General features: G+C 41.0%; 1 protein-coding gene across 5 annotated transcripts in view; it reads right to left on the reverse strand.

The window, feature by feature from the left end:
* The window catches only part of osbpl8 (oxysterol binding protein-like 8), a 253,659-nt gene that overhangs the window by 154,510 nt on the left and 76,337 nt on the right, over positions 1-22,812 (reverse strand). For 3 of the 5 annotated variants that reach the window (XM_063058446.1, XM_063058442.1, XM_063058444.1), the window contains one exon: positions 12,397-12,450. The exons of the other annotated variants lie outside the window; for them this stretch is intronic. In XM_063058446.1, the coding sequence (XP_062914516.1) occupies positions 12,397-12,450 (54 nt within the window). The remainder of the gene's footprint in view (positions 1-12,396; positions 12,451-22,812) is intronic. 5 annotated transcript variants of the gene reach the window in all.

Here is a 22,812-nt window from a genome sequence, read left to right on the forward strand (position 1 = left end):
AAAAATGCACCCTGCTCATTCCCTTCGAACGTATCTCCTTTCACCTTAAATGCATACCTTCTGGTACTAAGACGTATCAAGCAAGCAAAAAAATGTATCAGCTGTTTACTCTATCTATGCCTCTCATAATCTTATAAAACTTCATCAGATCTCCCCCACCGAACAGAAAACAACCCACGTTTGTCCAACCCTTCCTTATAGCACATGCCCTCAAATTCAGGTAACATCTTGGTGAACCTCCTGGCTTTGGAGAGAGTGGAGAAGAAGGGGTTTACCAGGATTCATCCTGGATTAGGGGGCAGATGCTATAACGAGAGGCTGGACAAATGTTTACTCTGGAACAATTGGAAATTGAGGGGAGACCTGTTGGAAGTTTATCAAGTTATGAGGGGCCTAGATAGAGCTGACAGCCTGTATCTTAGCTTCGAGGTGAAAGTGTCAGATACTATTGGGCATGCATTTAAAGGAGATATGCAGATCAAGCTTTTAAAAGAGAATTGTGGGTGCCTGGAATGCACTGTCAGGCACAGTGGTGAAGGCAAATATGAGAACATTCAGGGAATGTACGGCAGCTCCCTGCGACATTCATGAAAAGCTGACTCACAGCAATCCTCAGGGTGTGTTGGTTGTTGGCGCAAACTGTGCATTTCACTATATGTTCTGACGTATATGTGACAAATAAAGCTAATCACCCTCTCTTTAATTACACGTGGTACTACAAAGAAATAGCAAAATTCCTTAAAGTAGACGTACTTTTTATGTAATTAAGGAAAGTACCAAAAGGTATTCCAGTTGTAAATATTCATCATTCCCTTCAATTGTTTTTCTTCCAAGTACTTTAGGATAACATTTATATGGTCCAGGCTTTATACTTATATGGTCTCCCTGCACTGCACTTTCTCTGTAACCACAACTCAATATTCTTCATGCAACACACACAAAATGCTGGTGGAACACTGCAGGCCAGGCAGCATCTGTAGAAAGAGGTACAGTCGACATTTCAGGTCAAGACCCTTCGTCAGGACTAACGGAAAAAAGAGATAGTAAGAGATTTGAAAGTGGGAGGGGGAGGGAGAGACCCAAAATGATAGGAGAAGACAGGAGGGGGAGGGATGGAGCCAAGAGCTGGAAGTTGATTGGTAAAAGGGATATAAGGCTGGAGAAGGGGGAGTATCACAGGACGGAAGGCCTTGTGAGGAAGAAAGTGGGAGGGAAGCACCAGAGGAAGATGGAGAACAGGCAAGGAGTTATTGTGAGAGGGAAAGAGAGAAGAAAAACAATAAATAAAATAAAAATTAGGGATGGGGTAAGAGGGGGAGGAGGGGCATTAACGTAAGTTAGAGAAGTCAATGTTCATGCCGTCAGGTTGGAGACTACCCAGATGGAATATACGGTGTTGTTCCTCCAACCTGAGTGTGGCTTCATCTTGACAGTAGAGGAGGCTATGGATTGACATATCGGAATGGGAATGGGATGTGGAATTAAAATGTGTGGCCACTGGGAGATTATGCTTCCTCTGGCGGACAGAGCGTAGGTGTTCAGCGAAGCGGTCTCCCAATCTGCATCGGGTCTCACCAAGATATAGGAAGGCCACATCGGGAGCACTGGACGCAGTATATCACACCAGCAGACTCACAGGTGAAGGATCACCTCACCTGGAAGGACTGTCTGGGGCCCTGAATGGTGATGAGGGAGGAAGTGTAAGGGCAGATGTAGCACTTGTTTCGCTTACAAGGATAAGTGCCAGGAGGGAGATCGGTGGAAAGGGATGGGTTAGGGATAGGGTTTCTCTTGTCCTCACCTACCACCCCACCAGCCTCCATGTCCAACATGTAATTCTCCGTAACTTCTGCCATCTCCAACGGGACCCCATCACCAAGCACATCTTTCCCTCCCCTCCCCCACTTCCTGCTTTCCGCAGGGATCGCTCCCTACACGACTCCCTTGTCCATTCATTCCCCCCATTCCTCCCCACTGATCTCCCTCCTGGCACTTATCCTTGTAAGAGGAACAAGTGCTACACCTGCCCTTACACTTCCTCCCTTACCACCATTCAGGGCCCCAGACAATCCTTCCAGGTGAGGCGACACTTCACCTGTGAGTCTGCTGGTGTGATATACTGTGTCCGGTGCTCCCGGTACGGCCTTCTATATATTGGTGAGACCCGACGCAGATTGGGAGACCGCTTCACTGAACACCTACGCTCTGTCCGCCAGAGGAAGCAGGATCTCCCAGTTTCCACACATTTTAATTCCATGTCCCATTCCCATTCTCATATGTCTATCCATGGCCTCCTCTACTGTCGAAGTGAAGCCACACTCAGGTTGGAGGTACAACACCTTATATTCCATCTGGGTAGCCTCCAACCTGATGGTATGAACACTGATTTCTGTAACTTTTGTTAATGCCCCTCCTCCTCTTCTTACCCCATCCCTAATTTTTTTTTTTCTCCTCTCTTTCCCTCTCACCATAACTCCTTGCCTATTGTCCGTCTTCCTCTGGTGCTCCCCTCCCGCTTTCTTTCTTCCAAGGCCTTCCGTCCTATGATACTCCCCCTTCTCCAGTCTTGTATCCATTTTGCCAATCAACTTCCCAGCTCTTGGCTTCATCCCTCTCCCTCCTGTCTTCTCCTATCATTTTGGGTCTCCCCCCTCTCCTCCCACTTTCAAATCTCTTACTATCTCTTTTTTCTGTTAGTCCTGATGAAGTGTCTTGACCCGAAACGTCGACTGTACTTCTTCCTATAGATGCTGCCTGACCTACTGCGTTCCACCAGCATTTTGTGTGTGTTGCTTGAATTTCCAGCATCTGCAGATTTTCTCGTGTTTTCAATATTCTTCATTTTGTTTTCCTTTTTATTTTCTCAATGTGCATATCTGGAATAATCTGTCTGCATGGCACAGAAACAAGTTTTTCTGTTTTATCTCAGTACATGTGACAATAATATAATACCAATACATATTTGTACTTCAGATGTAATTTTGAACATCAATTCCTCCATGAAAACTAATAAACATCAGAGTGCTTCTTTCATGTGAGAACACAACTTCCTCCAAAATAGTTACCATTCTTCTATCAGCTGATAGTTAGCACTGGGTTCTAATGTTATGAGGAATCAGGATAACATCAAGTTCGTTATATATCAACAGAAACTCGTTCTGTTACCAGGAAGTCTGCACTACATGCACATGGCATAATTTCATGATGGATTAAATATGAGCAGTTCTTCTAAAATTAAACCTAGGCTACATAACAAAATTTTATCTCTAAAACCAGACTGATTCTTTGGCTAATCTCTTGGTGACAGGCCAAGGACAAAACTGTTCCTTTCTCACGCAAGCAACCCTTAACCGCAACTCAAACATGCTAAAGATAAGTACCACCATAACACAAAACCTGCTCTGAAATTAAACAACATAGGAACATACAGCCTTTTTCTAATTAATCTAAAACTTTGCCAAACTTCTATAGCTGCACAGTGGAGCGCACCCTAACCAGTTTTATCACAGTCTGGTATGGAAACACAAATAACCAAGAATTAAAATGGCTACAAGAAGTGATAGATATAGCTCAGTCCATCACAGGAGAAGCCCTGCCCACCATTCAGCACAGCTGCATGGAGCACTGCCACAAGAAAGCAGCATCAATCATCAAGAACCCCTCACCATCCCATCATCCAAGGCCATGCTCTCCTCTCACTACTACCATAGGGCAGGAGGTACAGGAGCGTTAGGTCCCACACCACCAGCTTCAAGAACAGTTATTGCCCTTCAACCATCAGGCTCCTGAACCAGTGTGAAGATCTACATCACCTCAACTCTGAACTGATTGTGAAACCTACAGCCTTCCTTTCTAGAACTCGACACTCATGCTCTCGGCATTATTTATTTATTTAAACAATTTGTCTTCTTTTGTTTATTTGTTGTCAGTTTTTATGTACAGTTTTCATAAATTCTATTCTAAATCTTATTTTCCTGTAAATGCTTGCTAGAAGATGAATCTCAAGGTAGTATATGATAATACATACAGTGCATTGCTAATAAATTTACTTTAACTTTTTAGGGCCATGTTTTATTGGTAGAAGTTTTATAAGCCTGGGCAATAAATTATATTGTATCATAGTGCTAAATAATGTTTCCTCTATTAAAATAATACAATGTACAAATCTTAAACTTGCAATAATCTCTGGTGAAAACAGACTACATAAGAAGTTAAATTTAAAAGAACACCAAAGGGAAATGTAACATCTGCTTCTGTGAAGATTGGCCGTCACAGTTAAGCAAGAATTGGAGAGGCACCAAAGGAAATGTTTGGAAATTGTGTCTTTTAAAGGGATTAGAACTACAGAAAAGATGTTTTATTAGCTGGAGCAATGGCACAGCCAGTCGAGATGCAGTCTCAAAGCACCAGGAACCCAGGTTCAATGCAGATCGTTGCTCTGTCTGCACATGACCGCAAGTGGCTGCAGAGGATCGAATATCCAGCCAGTATCATCACGGGCACAAGCCTCTCACAATCACGAGACAGTGGCTCAAGAAGGCAGCATCCATTACTAAGGGCACTCACCATCTGGGATGTGCCCCCTTTTTATTACCCTATCATCAGGAGAACCCTGTCTCAATCAAGGACTTCTTCAAGAGACAGTGCGTCAAAAAGGCAGCATCCATTACAAGGGCACTCATCATCTGGGACGTGCCCCCTTCGAGTTACTCTACCATCGGGTGTGGAGTGGGTGGTGGGGGGGTGGGGGAGAGAGGTATAAGCACCCAAACACTCACAGTTAACAACTTAAGAATAGCTTCTTCCCCTCCGTCATCAGATCCTTGAATGGTCCATTAATCCATAATCACTACATAATTATTCCTTATCCTGAACTACTTACTTATTTTGTAATTTATAATAGTTTTATGCTTTTGCATGGCACTGCTGCCACAAAACAACAAATTTCACATCAGTGATAATAAACCTGATTCTGATTTTAATGTAGACTTTTCACATTCTGCCTGTGATCACATATGTTTACTCCATGTGCTCCAATTTCCTCCATGTCCCAAAAACGTATGAACTGATGAGCTAACTGGCCCTAATTTTTAGGTGAGTGATAGACTCTGGGGAAGAGGTTAAGTGGGGATAAAGAGGGATCAGCACAGGTTTAATGTTTGATAGTTGGTACAAGCTCAGTGTCATAGAGTAATACAGCATGGAATCAGGCCCTTCAGCCCAACTGATCCAAACCAGCCACCTAAAATAACACTAACATATAGTAAAAGCAGGAATTATATGATAAATACACGGCCTACATAAAGTAGAAATAATGTATGTACAGTGTAGTTTCACTTATCAGAATCGGGAAGATTTAGCCAAAAAACTGATATGTAGAAAATAAATCGGCACGTACATGCATGCGTACACACCTGCCCGCACAAGGCTTCACGGTCATGGTAGTCTTTCTCGGGGTAAACACAAGTTTAAAGCAGGCGCCTTTTTTCATAAAAGCGAAAATCCTCTTCGGATTTCTTTCGGTTAGCGAAAACAGGTACTAATGTAGGTCTTTCGTAAAAGCGAAGTGGCGTTAAGCGAACTTTCGTAAAGCCGGGGACACCTGTATCAGTGCTCTCTAGCTTTGGACTCTCTAACCCTGGTGCAAAGGCATTGACCACCCACCTTCTCCACACCTCTCATGATTTTATCAGTTTCTGTGAGGTCACACTTCATTCTCCAGTGCTCCAAAGAATAAAGATTCAATGTGGCTAATCTCTCCCTATGACTCAGACCTTCAGGCCACATAGCATCCTCATAAATCTCTCCAGCTTGACAATGTATTTCCTATAACAGGGTGACCAAAACTGTACACAGCAAGTCATAGAGCAAGAAAGCACATCCTTCTACCCACTGTGTAATGTCATCAATTACACGAAGGAGTGAGAAAGAAAAATACAATGAACAGAGTGAAATATCAAAAGGTACAGGTTTCAACTCTGACCTGGAGGTTATAAGCATGTAGAATTATATACAGCCATACCAAATAATGAAGACATTTGAAGTTAGTATATTGAGGGGAACATGTCCTCAATATCAGCAACAATATAGCAGAGGTCACCATAATCTTTAAAAATGTGTCGTCATCATCATCATCAGGTGCCGTGCCCAGTTTGAGCTTTGACTGCCATGGCCCACACACTCCTGTTTCAGGTCAAGTGGATCAATTCATTGGCATTCATTTCCAATTCTCTGGCTGCTGTCTCCATCATCATTTGTCTTTGTCTTCCTCTTGCTTTCTTCCCTTCAATCTTACCCATAATTACCGTGCATTCCAACTCCTCTTTCCTAATCACATGTTCAATGAAGCTACGTTGCCTTTTCATGATCTCATACATTATTTCTCTTTTTGTGCTTGCTCTGTTCATGACATCCTTGTTAGATATTCATTTCGTCCATGATATTCTTTGCATCCTCCTCAAAAACCACATCTCTGCTGCTTCAATTCATTTCCTCATGTTTCTAGATATTGTCCAACATTCTGATCCTCACAACATAACTGGATAAATGTAACATTTCAGTACTCTGAGGGAGCTTGTCGTGCCTAGTTTAGTGTTGGTCAGTATACTCTTCATTCTCGTAAAGGTGTCTTTTGTCATCCCTATTCTTCTTTTGATGTCCATGTCGCACCTGCCATCTGATGTCACCCAGCTTCCTAAGTAGCAAAAGTTCTGTACTTGTTTTATGTCTTCCCCATTTATTCTCAGCCTGCAGATAGGATTCTCCTTCTTTTTGGATATCACCATACATTCTGTCTTTTTGCAATTGATAGATAGACCCATTTTTGCACTTTCAACAACTATATCAATTAAGTTTTGTAGTTCTTCCTCCGTACTTGCAATTAACACAGTGTCATCTGCATATCTGAAATTATTGATGTTTTCACCGCCAACTTTGATTCCCAAGATGTCTCTTATTTTTTGTAATATTGTTTCACTGTACACATTAAACAAATCAGGGGAGGAAGCACACCCTTGTCTTACACCTCTCTTGATTTTCGTAAACTGACTCACTTCTCCATCTACTCTTACAGCGGCAGTTTGTTCCCAGTACAGATTTCTGATTAGGCAGAGGTCTTTTGAATCTAGATCTAGTTTCCTGTAATATTTCAAATAACTTATTCTGCTTCACTTTATCAAATGCTTTTGTGTAGTCGATAAAACAAACAAACAAATCTTTTTGCACTTGAATAGCTCGTTCTGATAGTATCCTTAACATCAATATCGCGTTTCTTGTACCTTTGTCTTTCACAAAACCACATTGTTCTTTACCTATTTCAGCTTGTAACTTACTTTTAGCTCTTATTATCAAAATTCTTATAAGTATTTTAGTGATATGACTCATTTAACTTATGGTCCTATGTAATTCACATCCTATTGCTCCAGGTTTCTTAGGAAGAGTGATAAATACTGATTTTTTCATCTCTTCTGGTATTATTCCAGTCTCATAAATGTCATTGATTAACTCAGTAAGTTTTTCAATTCCATAATCTTCAAGGGCGATAATTTGTTCTATTACTAATTCATCAGGACCTGCTGCCTTTCCTTTCTTCATCTTATTTATTGCATTACAAACTTCAGATTTTAAAATACTTGGACCTTCAATGTTCTTCTTAATTTCTGGTTTTTCACCTCGATCGTCTTCAAACAATTCCTGAATATACTCAGTCCATCTGTTCATAATCTCATCTTTTTTCATGATAATGGTACCGTCCTTTGCTTACAAATATCCACCTGAAGAACAAAGGAGCTTTTTACCAGTGATATTCTTGATTTGTTGATGTATCCTTTTTGGATCAGTAATAGGAATTCTTTCTAATGTAAAAATGTGTACTTCTAAGAATTATACCACATCGATAATTGAGTTTTCAACAGTATTGCTTGTGTTTTTAATTTTCTAATGCAGAGATCATGGAGTTTGGACTCACGGTGCACATCCAAACAAGAGAGTGGAGCAATTATTTTCTTCCATCCCAAATTCTGGGACACTTACCTTGGCATCAGCCCAGTACCCAAATCCTTGGCAGCCCCACATCTGGACCAAGGGACCAGCACCTAGTTCCCTGTCACCTCTAGGTGAGATGTGAAAGGGTGGATAGTTCTGACAATGGAACTGTACTCCCACTTTTACAATATTCTGCATGCTACAATTAAATTGGTAAATTAGTTTATTATTCTTATATGTACTGAGGTACAGTGAAAAATTGGTCTTGCATACCATCCGTACAGATAAATTCATTACAACAGTACATTGTAGTAATACAAGATAAAACAATAACAAAGTGCAGATTAGAGTAGAGAGAAAGTGCAGTGCAAGTAGACAGTATGGTGCAAGGTCACAATGAGGCTGGTTGTGAGGTCAGGTTCATTTTAATTTCATTTTGGAGGGATGGGGTTTAATCAAAATTTCCTTCTGAGAAGAATACAGAAATCTATGTAAATTCTGGGACAGAGAAAATGGACAAGCAAAAAGGAAGTGTGAACCAGTGGTCCAGCTCATTTGGAGTCGGTGTAGACTTGGGGAGGATGGGATGGAACCATCTTAGTGCAGTCGGCAGTGAAACTCAGCTCTACCTCTGGCATTGTCACTAAACACCATTTACTGCACTGACAAAAACAATTACATCCGAAATTTCCCATCTTGTAAGCAGAAGAGAAGAGAAGATAGCAGCGCGACGCAGCGTGCAACGGCCACTCCAGAATGAGTATCTGTAATCTGTCAAGTAGAAAGCTGTGCACAATCCTGATTTGATGGAGATGGACGTGAGAAGCACGGGGGAACATCTGGTGAAACTTCTGAAATGCCTGTTTCGCTGCCACTGCTACTGTGCAATCCAGAATCTCTGGAGGGGAAGGCCCTGAATCCTCGGCTTTGCCTGTTGCTTGGCAGCTGGCGCCGGGGTCGGGGTCAAAGTGCTCGGCGGAGATGGTGCTCGGTGTCGGAGGGCTGGTCGGAGGCTCGACGTTTTCGGCCAGACTCAGAGTCAGCTGTGGTCAGGTGCTTCCAGGGTGCTGCATTGGAGAGTTTTTCTTCCTTCTACCGTCTGCGTGAGATGATGGGGCTATTGGGACTTTGAGACTTTTTTTTTTACCATGCCCATGGTCTGCTCTTTATCAAATTACAGTATTGCTTTGCACTGTCGTAACTATATGTTATAATTATGTGGTTTTTGTCAGTTTTAGTCTTGGTCTGTCTGGTGTTTCTGTGATATCATACTGGAGGAACATTGTATCATTTCTTAATGCATGTATTACTAAATGACAATAAACGAGGACTGAGTGTCCTCATAATCTAATCTAATACCCAAGCTAAACTTGCTACTGTCACTTGCATTTGCGTGAATGCTGTGACACTGAAGAGTGGCATCTCTGGGCACAGCTAACCAAGGTGATCATGGTTTCTTAGAGTTATCCAGAATGGAAACAGACTCTTCAGGCCAACTCATTCATGTTGACAAAGATGCCCATCTAAGCTAGTCCCTCATCCCTCTAAAACTTTCCTACCCATGTACCTGTCCAAATGTCTTTTAAATGTTGTTATTGTACCTACCTCAATCATTTCAGCTAGTTCATTCCATATATGTACCACCCTATGGGTGAAGACACTGCCCCTCAGGTACCTTTTAAATCTTTCCCCTCTCACCCTAAATCTATGCCATCTGGATTTTGATCCCCTTCTGTCCCTTTCCAAATCAATATAAACAACATTTAATTTGAAAAGCTAGCCCATGTACATCACTACCTTTCCTCCACCAACATCAAGTCCTAAATTAAATTCCCACTCTCCAATATTTCTTACTGGGCTCTGCACACCGCAATAAAGTGCAAATCAATAAACACGCTGCTGCCAAGTTGTTCTTTACAGAGTACTCCTAATGGCTAAATGCAGCCAGGCACATGGATATTAGAATTCCATACAAGTGCTGAATCTATCACTTACATTCCTCAATTCGATATTTCACATCCACCTTTGGCCCTTGTTCATTATTCACCAATTCACATGCGGCGTTTATATTCTTCAGATGATTTTCATGCTCCTGAACAATTCCTTCAGCTCGATTCTTGCCACCTCTCTCTCTTCTTCAGTTCACTTCTAGACCAGCGCCACCCTGCAAATTTCCATCTCTTGCTCCATGCTTCCTCTTAGCGTCACTCTATATTGTGTGAGGTATGTGCTGCTAGAATGCAAAGCAGCCCTTCTTGTTCATTTAGATACCAACATAGCAAATCTCAGAATGTCATGATGATTCATGAGGATTGTATTATTGTCTTAACATTGCTTGCAGCTAAATACTGCCCCGGTGCAATCACAGATTCTGCTGTGTCAGTCAGGGTGGAGGAAAAACAATTACAACTTACTTCAAGCTGCCATGGCTCGAGGACAGAGAGAACCAGTCAGAGTTATGGATGTGAAAGAAATACTTGTGGGCGGAGATTGAGAAGATGAATGGAATCTACAGAGACAAAAGTCTTGCCAGTTCTCACTGATTAGTTGGCAGCAAGATAATGTAGTCATAGAGCACTATAGCACAGAGGCCTTCAGCCTATCCAGTCAATACCAAACTATTATTCTGCCTAGTCCTATCGACACATAACTGGACCAGAGCCCTCCATACCTCTTCCCATCCATATACTTATCCATTCTTCTCTTAAGTGTTGAGATCAAACCCACATCTACCACTTCTGCTGGCAAATCATTCCACATTCACACCATACTTTGAGCGAGGAAGTTCCCCCTCAAGTTCCCCTTTAAGTACTTCACCCTTTACTTCTAAACTATGACCTCTAGTTCTCATTTCACCCACCTTCAGTGAAAAAGTGTATTTTCATCTGAAATCTTCATTATTTTATATACATCTTTTGGATCTCCCCTCATTCTCCTACACTTCAAGGAATAAAAGTACTAATCTATTCAACCAATCTTATAACTCAGGTCCTCAAGTTCCAGCAAGATCCTAGTGCTGGATAACTGATGTTTGGCCATGTAGCCATGCTCCGTAGTGGAAATTAGAAAATCAGCAGGAAAACTACCAAATTCCAGAAGATGAAATACAAAATAGTGCAGTACAGAATACAAAATTAATTGTGATTAGTCCACATTGAAATTCCTCTGATGTCCCCTTCAAGTAAGATCTATCATATATTTATATATTGTGATACAACAAACTGCCCAACCATATGTACACAGTCTGTACAATTAAACATCTTTTATTTTTGGCCAATCTTCTTTACCAAAGTTTACTTGATGAAAGTACTAAAGTGTCAGCCTAAATTATGTTTTCAAACCCTGGATTAGCGATGGAGTCAACAAAGTTTGACTTGAAGGAGCATTATTCACCTAATCAGTCAGAGATAAGATAGAGTTTGTGGTAATCAATGGATTGCCCTGTTGTATTAAGTGTAAGTGCTGGGGTCATATACTGGGTAATTCCTAGATTCTTTGTAAGATGTATGGTTTATTTCTGGGACTAAATGGATTTTTAAGGGCATGAACAGAATCATAGTAATAACATACGGTATTCTGTTTAACATAATGCTACATTGATCTCAAGGAATTAGTAGACGAAAGGGACACTAAACAGCCCTTTTTTGCCAACATGGACAAAATGAACCAAAGAGCCAATTTGTGTGTCATACACTTCCATAATTCTACACAATCTCGTGCGGAGAAAATTCAGCCCAATGGATTTGTTCATACAATAAATGGAGAACTTAGCAAATAAGTTGTTGATTTGATGGCCATACAGGCTGGTTCTATTTATTTTAACTTAGTGACTAAATCATGATTCTAACAAGCCTGGGCAACTTTCACAATTGCAAAGGTACTCTTACACAATCATTCAAAATCTTCAGCTATAGTCTTAAAGCTCGGTACTAATTCTGTGTTACCTTAATGAGGCTACCATGTATAAAACAGAAAATCCAACAAGATTTTGAGGACATGCCTTCAATCATCTGCTCAAAAAGTAATGATTAACAATACTTTAATAAAAAAGCTTGAATGTTTCACATTAATGCTGTGCTAAAAATCACTAACATTTTAAATAACTTCTGCTTACCAGTGATATTCTCCACAGCTCCTTGCATTCTTCAAACCGAGTGCCTCATTATTACTCTGCACATTTATATCCTCTTTTTGTTTTAAAATGATGACTTGCAATATTGGTTACAAACAGCTACAGCTTTCTCCTCAGTTTTCCGACTCTTCACCAACAAACCCCTTGATCAACTGACCTCGATTTTATCAAGATTACATAATCAGATCAAACAGACATCTTACAATTTCCTTGAACACTTTCAAGCCTGATCAATATCAAGATATGGACTTAAAACAATTCTTAATGACCAACCTCCTTACCTCAGCACTCTGTAAATTGCATTGGAAATCTGCCACTTGCTTTTTTAGCTTCATCTAAAAGATTAACAAAATGTAAGACTAGGGAACAAAGGAATTATCTTTCAGTGTACAAGTATTCAGAATATTTTTCAAAGGTTTGAAAATATTTTTTAAAAATACGCAATTAATCATAGAAATAGAAACACTGAATTTATCACAGAGGCTTCACTATATTCCCATTTAATAAGTATTTTAATTTGAGCAATGTGTAGTCGTAGTAATTTTTTATAAAAATGATTGCTATTTATCAGATTATACTAATTAATATTACTTTTGAACTAACACTTATGCTGATTACTTATCACAGTCCCAATGGAAAATTTTTGATATTAAGATTATTGCAATTTAATATTCTATATTCTTGGATTTTGTTAACTAGTTGACTCATACAGAAAGTCAAGAACAAAAGACAGGGAGGAGTGCATCATGGGGCCCTCAAACCTGCTCCATTATTCAATCAATTAAATGAGGGGAGATCTCATTAAAACCGACTGAATATTGAAAGGCCTAAGTAGAGTGGACATGGAGAGAATGTTTTGGATAGTGGGAGTGTCTGGAACCAGAGGGCACCCCTTAAAATAGAAGGACTTCCCTTTAGAGCAGAGATGAGGAGGCAAACTGCAAAAACAAAATACTGAGAACTTGATTTGTAAGAAGTCCTTTAAAATTAATCTGTAGGCAATAGAATCACGATGGTTCATGAGCCTGATGGCTGTACCTCAACCTTGTGGTGTGGCACCCAAGGCGTCTGTACCTCCTGCCTGATGGTAGAAGTCAGAAGAGAGCACGGCCTAGATGCTGCTCTCCTGTGACAGCGCTCCATGTAAATGTATTCAATGATGGGGAAGGCTTTGCCTGTGAAGGACGGGGCCGTATCCACCACTTTCTATAGCCTTTTCTCTGTTCCATCACTGAACTGGACTCACATCTACTGACTCACTTTCAAGAACTTTTCATCTCATTTTCTCGATATTTATTGCTTATTTATTTATTTGTTTGTTATTATTTCCATCTTTTTCTTTTGTATTTGCACAGTTTGTTGTTTTTTGGACATTGGTTCTTAGTACGTCCCGTTGAGTGCAGCTTTTCATTGACTCGATTATATTTCTTGGATTTACTGTGTATGCCCGCGAGAAAACAAATTTCAGCTTGTACAGTACATGGTGACATACATGTACTTTAATTATACATTTACTTTAAACATTGATGGATCAGGTTCAGGCAGAAGGATTTTAATTCAGCCTTGACTTAATTCACACTTTGCCTCCAACTTCCACCCAGCCCTCAAATTCACATGGTCCATTTCTGACACTTCCCTTCCCTTTCTCGATCTTACTGTCTCTATCTCGAGACTCAGCTTATCCACCGATGTCTATTATAAACCAACGGACTCTCATAGCTACCTGGACCATACCTCGTCCGACCCTGCTCCTTATAAAAACGCCTCAATTCCTCTGATCTCTGCTGCATCTGCTCTCAAGATGAGGCTTTTCATTCTTGAACGAAGGAGAAGTCCTCCTTTTTCAAAGAAAGGGGCTTTCCTTCCTCCACCATCAATGCTGCTCTCAACTGCATCTCTTTCATTTCACGCACATCTGCTCTTATCCCATCCTCCCGCCACACTACTAGGGATAGTGTTCCTCTTGTCCTTACCTACCATCCCACCAGCCTCCACATCCAGCACATAATTCCCAAAACTTCCGCTACCTCCAACTGGATCCCACCAGCAAACACTCTTTCCCTCCCCCCCATTTTCTGCTTTCCACAGGGATCACTCCCTATGCGACTCTCTTATCCATTCATCCCTTCCCACTGATCTCCTTCCTGGCACTTACACTTGCAAGTGGAACAAATGCTTGACCTGCCCCTACACCTCCTCCCTCATTACCATTCAGGGCCCTAAACAATCCTTCCAGGTGAGGCGACACTTCACCTGTGAGTCTGTTGGGGTCATATACTGTGTTCAGTGCTCCCGGTGTGGCCTCTTGTACATTGGTGAGACCTGATGTAGATTGGGAGACCGCTTCGCCAAGGATCTACGCTCCATCTGCCAAAACAAGCAGGATCTCCCAGTGGCCACCCATTATAATTCCACTTCCCATTCCCATTCTGATAGGTCAATCTATGGCCTCCTCCACTGTTGGGATAAGGCCACCCTTAGGTTGGGGGTAGCCTCCAACCTGATGGTATGAATATTGATTTCTCAAACTTCCAATAATGCCTCCACAACTCCCTCTTCATCTTCACCATTTCCCATCCCCTTGTTCCTCTCTCATGTGATCTTCATGCCTGCCCATAGCCTCCCTCTGGTGATCCTCTCACCCCCTTCTTCTTTTTTCCAAGGCCTTCTGCATCTTTCACCAATCAACTTCCTAGTTCTTTGCTTCATCTCTCCCCCTCCAAGTTTCACCTATTGCCCTGCATTTCTCTCCCCCTCCCCCCACCTTTCAAATCTACTCCTCAGCTCCTTTTTCTCCAGTCCTGCCAAAGGGTTTCGACCCGAAACATCGGCTGTACTTTTTTCCATAGATGCTGCCTGGCCTGTTGAGTTCCTCCAGCATTTTGTGTGTGTTGTTTAATTCAGCATTGTGTTCGGCACAGATATTGTGGACCAAAGGGCCTGTTCCAATGCTTTATGCTCTATTCTATTCAATTAAAAAGTCATTTATCTCAGAGCTAATTTCCTGAGTGAACCCCATAATCCCTGGATTCTCTTTATATCTTAAACTGGATGAAAAATTAGCTCAGAGGGAGAAAGCAAAGGATAACAGAAAATGTGAGCTTCCACGTCTGTAGCGCAGAGTGGAGTGGGGTTCTCCAGGAGGGATGAAACGTCCTTGACTTTGGGCGACACAGTAGCGTAGTGGTTAGTGTAACACTATTGCAGTACCAGCTGTAAGACTGGGATTCAATTCTCACCACCACTTGTAAGGAGTTTGTACGTTCTCCCCGTGATCATGAGAGGTTCCCCCGGACAACCTGGCTTCCAAAGACATACAATTAGAGTTAGTGAGTTGCGGGCATGCTATGTTGGCACTGGAAGCATGGCAACATTTGCAGGCTGCACAGCACAATCCTTGCTGATTTCATGCAAGCAACGTATTCTGCTGTATGTTTTGACATACATATAACAAAATAAAGATATTATTTAATCTTTAAAATAATCTGAGATAATCTTTGCCTTGAAATGTTTGTATTTCACAGACACTGTCCAAGTTGCTCGTAATTCCACAATTTTCTCTTTTTGTTTTTAAATTTCCAGCATAGACAGATTTTTAAAAAATGCTCAGTACCAAGGTCCGAAAGAACATAAATGACTTCAACCTAAATGTAGAAGCCTTAAAGCCACAATTACCAGTGAGGGAGGAAGTTAAAGGGTGTAGAAAAATATACAAGGATAGGCACAACATTGAAAACAGAATTTAATTTGGGGAAGTCCCAGGTACAAATCTGGAGAAGCTATAACGAGGAACTAACCTTCTCCATAAATGCTATAACATGGAATGTATGTGAACAGATGGTTCTTGGAATGCTTGTTCACCGATCTATCACAGTCGTGGGTAATGTGGAAAGGGTGATAAGAAGAAATAATTGACACTCTTTACTTAACTGAAACACAAAACAAAGGAATAAGAAAGGCACACAAAAACTGTGTAAAGCATCCTGCAGATCAATGCTGCAGTTCTATGTGGAGGGTACGACAGTACAAAACAGGATGCAGAAGTGAATTATGAGGATGTTACCAGGGGAGTTAGTTGCACACATGAGCATGATTGACCGTGCTGATTTAAAGGTGAAGGTATAATTGAACTGAGGCATGCAAATTATGAGAAGTTTGAATAAGATAAACAGAAACTTTGATAACTAGAAACGAGATTTAAATTAAGTTAATTGATGGTGGGATTAGTTGATAAAAAATGTTTTCACACTAAGGTAGTAAGAGTCTGGAACACTCCGTTTCAACGGGTGGTGCACGGGTAGTTTAAAGGTAGGGTGACTGTCCATAACCTATGGAACTTTGTACTGAGAATTGGGAAGTGGGAAGTGTTCCATCAGGGAAGATGAATGTGACAATGGTCATGAGGTGAGAAATGAAATCATCTCATTTAAAATAGAAAAGAGGGATATTTTAAATCAACCAGCCATATACAGAGGATAAGGCTGCAAGCCCTCTCTCACCCATTCACCTGTCAGCTGGATGGATTTCTTCTATAAATGTTAAAAGAGTATGGGGAAGAGATAACCAATATCACTATACATAATGAATAATTCAATTACAAAAGTCACAGCATCGTAAGACTGCCAGCTGGCAATATTTAAGACAACAAAAGAGAAAATATCCCAGCATAGATCAGCCAGCTTAACATGTGATATGTAGTGGGAGAAAAATAGTGGATTCCTATTGAAAGAGGGAACAGAAAAACATCAAGAAACAAAAAGTATAATAATGAATATTCAAACACATAAAATGTTGGAGGAACTCAGCAGGCCAGGCAGCATCTATGAAAAAGAGTACAATTGATGTTTCAGAAGGGTCTGGGCACGTTTTGTTTGTGTATAACGAACAGACAGCATGGCTTTCAAACAATGAGCAGACTCGGTCTTTATTCTCCTGAGATAAGTCATCTAATAGCTGATTTAATAAAGATCTGCAATGTTTCCACTCGTGTGAAGACTGTCACTACAGAGTATCATAAAAGATAGTTATCAAGAAATCCAATAATATGACAAGTCAAGTCTGCTGTCATTTAGTTATATGCATGTATATAATGTATATGACCATATAATGCATATAGCACCAGGGTGAAAAGCACAGTAGTACACATAACACACGATGACTTACGAAAGTAAGGATAAAATCCATAGATGAATCACATATAAATAACAAACTAAAGTGCATTAACTTTAAATATTCTGAGGTATGGAATAGATTAACCAGTGACATTTTGAATAAGATGTGGCAGGGTGTTCAGAAGCCTAATGGCCTGGGGAAGAAACTGTTTCACATCCTGACTGCTCTTGTTTTTATGCATCATTGTCCCCTGCCTGATGGTAGAAAGTCAAACAGGATGCTGGATGGATGGATGGGATACTTAATAATAATACTAAAGGCCCTGCATATGCAATGCTCCTGGTAAATGTCCCCAGTGATCCTTTCAGCTGCTCTCAGTTCTTTGTAGGGACTTCTGGTCTGATGCTCAACTGCTCCCATACCAGATGGGGATGCAACTCAGGATGCTCTCAAAGGTGCTCCTGCAAAACACTATTAAGATGGGGGAGGGCCTTGCTTACCTCAATCTCCTTAGGAAGTAGAGGCACTGCTCTGTCTTCTTGTTCAGGAAGCTGATATTAAAAGACCAGGTGAGATCATCCATGATGTGAACTCCCAGGAACTTGGTGCACTTAACTCTCTCTATGGAGGAGCCATGCATTCGCAGAAGGGGAATGGTTTGTCTGCACCTTCCTGAAGTCCACAATGACTTCCTTTGTCTTCTCCACATTCAGGATTAGGTTGTTCATTTCACACCAATTCACCAGCCACTCCACTTCCTCTCTATACTCTGCCTCATCATCGTTCTCGATAAAGCGAACCACTGTTGTGTCATCCACAATCTTGATGGCACGGTTTCAGCTGGATCCTGTGACAGAGTCACACGTCAGCAGTGTGAACAGCAATGGACTGAGCACACAGCTTTGGGGAGCTCCAGTGCTCAGTGTAATGGGATGAGGGACGTTGCTGCCCACATGGACTGAATGTGGCCTTACTGTTAAGAAGTCCAGTACCCAACTGCAGAGGGAGGGGCTGAAACCCAGCGAGGACAGGTTCCCCACCAGTTTCTGGAGTATGATGATATTGAACACTGAACTGAAGTCTATAAAGAGCAGTCAAGCATATGAGTCCCCATTTTCCAGGTGGGACAGGACAGAGTGGATGGCAGAGGCTATTGCATCATCAGTGGATCGATTTGAGTGATAAGTGAACTGGAAAGGGTTCAATGTAGCTGGGAGAAAGGCTTTAATGTGCTCCACAACCAGCATCTCAAAGCATTTCATAATGGTTGATGTTAATGCCACTGGACAATAGTCATTCAGGCAAGTTTCTTTGGCACTGGAATGATTGTTGCCACCTTGAAAACAGAGGGGACAATGGATTGTTCCAGAGAGATGTTGAGTATATCCATCAGCACAAGAATGCACGACTTACCACCACCATGAGCAGTTGAAGCAAATAGAGCACTACAGTACAGAAACAGGCCCTTCAGTCCATCTAGTCTGTGCTGAGCTATTAAGCTACCTGGAACATAGCCTTCCATATGCCTCTCATCCACGTACTTATCCAAACTTCTCTTACATGCTGCAATCAAAACGCCATCCACCACTTCTGCTGGCAGCTTATTCCACACACGCACCACACACTGAGTGAAGAAGATCCCCCTCTATTTCCCCTTAAGTATTTCACCTTTCACCCTAGATGCATGACCTCCAGTTCTAGTCTAATGGTACAAATGTAGTCAAGATGAGGCTGGACAAGCAATTAAGGGAGAATTGTGTAGAAAGTAATGTTGAAAAAATTGTATGAAGATAAACACTGGGAGACTTGTGTGGAGGGTTCACACTGACATGGATTGTTTGGGCCAAATGGTCTCTTCCACTGTCGGATTCCGATATGTCCATCCACAGCATCCTCCACTGTTGGGATGAGGCCACTCTTAGGTTGGAGAAACAGCACCTTATATTCCGTTTGGGTAGCCTCCAACCTGATGGCATGAACATCGATTTCTCAAACTTCCAGTAATGCCACCACCCCCTTCCCATCTTCACCATTTCCCAACCCCTTGTCCCTCTCTCATGTGAGCTTCTTGCCTGCCCATCGCCTCCCTCTGGTGCTCCTCCCCCACCCCTTCTTTCTTCCAAGGCCTTCTGTCTCTTTCACCAATCAACTTCCTAGTTCTTTGCTTCATCCCTCCCCGTCCAAGTTTCACCTATCACCTGGCATTTCTCTCTCCCCTCCCCCCACCTTTCAAATCTACTCCTCAGCTTTTTTGCTCCAGTCATGCCGAAGAATTTCGGCCCGAAATGTTGACTATACTTTTTTCCATAGATGCTGCCTGGTCTGCCGAATTCCTCCAGCATTTTGTGTGTATTGGTCTGTTTCTCTGTTGCGTATAATATATACCCCTAAGTATCCCAAAACAGATTTAATTTTGACCGGTGTGGGCACAGTGGTGCAAAAATGTTTTCCTTCTCTGCTCTACCTTTTTAAGACACTAGAATCTGGAGTAAATAGTAAAGTGCTGAAGGAACTCGGCAGGTCAGGCAACATCTGTGCAGGGAGATGAACAATTAAGGCTTCAAGTTAAGATGCTTCATCTGAGAAAACAAAATGATCTATCATTCTATTTGCCCAAAACCAGAAGTAGGAATTGCTGTTTCCTATAATTAAGTGTACAATCGTAGATCTAGATGAAGGGTCTCCACCCAAAATATCGACTATCCACTTCCCTCCATAATGCTGCCTGACCCATTATGTTCCTCTAGCAATTTGTTTCTTTTTGCTAATTTACTCCCTCTCAATTCTTTTCAATTGACTTTTTTGCTACATATTCTAATTTAGCTTACAATGTACAAAAATGATCAATTTCCTCCAGGCTTTCAAATATTTCAAACAGCAGTATTTTCAAAATGACCAATTCTTACAATTTTTATTTCCAACATCAGCAGTACTGTACTTCATTTTTTTCTGCACTAATTAAGCAGTTTTATCTTCCTCACAGCCTGTAAAAGCATTCCTAAATCGCTGCAGGAAACTACGCTCACAATAAGATGCAGGGCAAGTTCTTGTATAAATTCCAACATGATCAACAATGCTAGACAAAAGCACATCTCTTATCTAAAAACCACCATAATGCTTAACACCTCTGCCTCACATTCAATCTACATTACATTTATGTTCTCTTCAGAAATGAAATTTGCTGTTGTATATTCCTCTCAAACTCAATGATTGTTAACATTCCTGTAATACATTTTTGTCCAAGTATTTAACTTCTTGCTGCATAATTACATTTGTAGTTAAATGTCAAACTTCACACAGCCTCAGCATTTCCCACTCTGACAGACTATATTCATTTTTTTTAATCTTTTGTATCTAGGCTAAGCCCTGTACTATATCCTTGTAATTTGCTTCCTGCCCTCTATCAAGCACCCAATAGTCCATTTCTGTTCTTACAATGACCTTATTATATTTTAGATGAAGTTTTACATTCATAAGATCAGTACCCATTTAAGGAGTCTCATTACACTAAACCAGATCAACCACTGGTTTCTTCCATCCTCTGTTGCACTAAAATAACAACGGTAAAAAACCACAGGAAGATACTACAAAAAAACTTTACCCTTCCTCTCATATTTTCAGTTCACTTTCAGTAACCAAAAGTTTAAAAAATCATTTTAATGTTATAAATTTTATGAAACCAATGTGTCCAAAACCTTAGTGACTTATTTTTGACTCTTAAAAAAATTTCTGCCATTAAACCTGTATACTTGATTCAGGGCCCTGTTCAATCAGGATTCTTGTAATACTTTGTTGAGAAATATACCTCTGAAGCACAAGGGGTTCTGCAGGTGCTAGAAGTTCGAGTAACAAATATAAAATGCTGGAAGAACACAGTTTGTCAGGCAGCATTTATAGAAAGGAATAAACAGTCGATATCTTGGATGGGTCCTGATGAAGGGTCTCTGCCTGAAATATTGATCCTTTATTCTTTGCCTGACCTGCTGAGTTTCTCCAGCATTCTGTATCTGAAGCATACGGGGTATTTTACTTTATTACATTTAACTACAAATGCAATTATATAGCAGAAAGTTTTAAAAAATGCACAAGATTAAAATGTGATGAAATTGTTAAAATATGATTGATGCATGTTGTTCAATACACAATCACTGATCCAACCTCCCACCACTGCCTGTGTGGGTTTCCTCAGGGTGCTCCTGTTTCCTCCCACAGTCCAAAGACATGCCGGTTGGTAGATTAATTGGTCATTGTAAACTGTCCTGTGATTAGGCTAGGGTTAAATTGGGGTTTGCTGGGCAGTGCGGCTCGAAGGACCGAAAGGGTTTATTCTGCATTGCATCTCATTAAATAAATAACATTCACCCTATCTTTGTTCCATTGTTTATCAATCTATAGTATGATAGTGACCAACTGCTTCTTACTCCTGTATTCAATCAAAGATTTTATTCAAAATGTTATGCCTCAAGCACATATCTTTGACAAATTTTCCAAGACAATTGACAATAACAGACTATCATAGTACAGTGCAGCAGAATATGCACCATTTGACCCAAAATGTTGTGCTCACATTTTAAGCTACACCAAGATCAATCCAAAGCTTCCCTCCCACATAGTCCCTCATTTTCCTTCCAACTACTATATGTGCCTAGGCGTCTCTAAAAAGTCTCTCATGTATCCATGTCTACCACCACCCATGGACATGTGTTCCATGCACTTAACACTCTCAGTAGAAAAATCCTACCTCTGACATCCCCCCCTCTACTTTTCTCCAATCACCTGAAAACTATGCCCCCTTGTATTAGTCATTGCTGTCTTCTGAGAAAGGTGCTGGTTGTCTACTCCATCTATGTCTCTTATTATCTTATACACTGCTAGTAAGTCACCTCTCATTCTCCTTTGCTCTAAAGAGAAAAGCCCTATCTTGCTCAACAGTTGCTCATAATACAAGCACTCTAATCCAGGAAGCACCCTGGTAAATCTCCTCTGTACCCTCTCTAAAGCTTCTACATCTTTCCTATAATGAGGCTATCAATACTGAACACAATACCCCAAGTGAGGTCTAACCAGACTTTTATAGAGCTGCAACATTAATTACCTCATGGCTCTTGAACTCAATCCGCCAACTAATGAAGGCCAACACATCAATTGCCTTCTTAAACATCCTATCAATTCATGCAGCAACTCTGTTCCTCCACACTGCTAAAAATCCTGCCGTTAAACTTGTACCCTGTTTTCAAATTCAAACTTCTAAAATATTTCACACTTTTCCAGACTGATCTCCAGTTTACCATTTTGGGTTGAGATGAAGAGAAACTTCTTCATCCAGACAGTGGTAAATCTAAACCATTAAGCTCATTCAGGATATAGTTCAATAGATTTCTAGTTTTGATGAGGATCAAGGGATATACAGACAAGTACAGGAAAATAGTGAGAAAAGATTACTCATAATCTTAATAAATAGCAAACCCTTGCCATGGATGGTCCCCAAGCCTGGCTTCAAAAGGAGGGTTGGGCACTGGGCTCTCAACTACATCCTGTAAAAACCCAGGGTAAAATGCCAGCAGAAGCTTCAGAGACCTCGTTCC

This window comes from Mobula hypostoma, chromosome 9 (genome assembly GCF_963921235.1).
Source record: "Mobula hypostoma chromosome 9, sMobHyp1.1, whole genome shotgun sequence".
NCBI classification, from domain to species: domain Eukaryota; kingdom Metazoa; phylum Chordata; class Chondrichthyes; order Myliobatiformes; family Myliobatidae; genus Mobula; species Mobula hypostoma.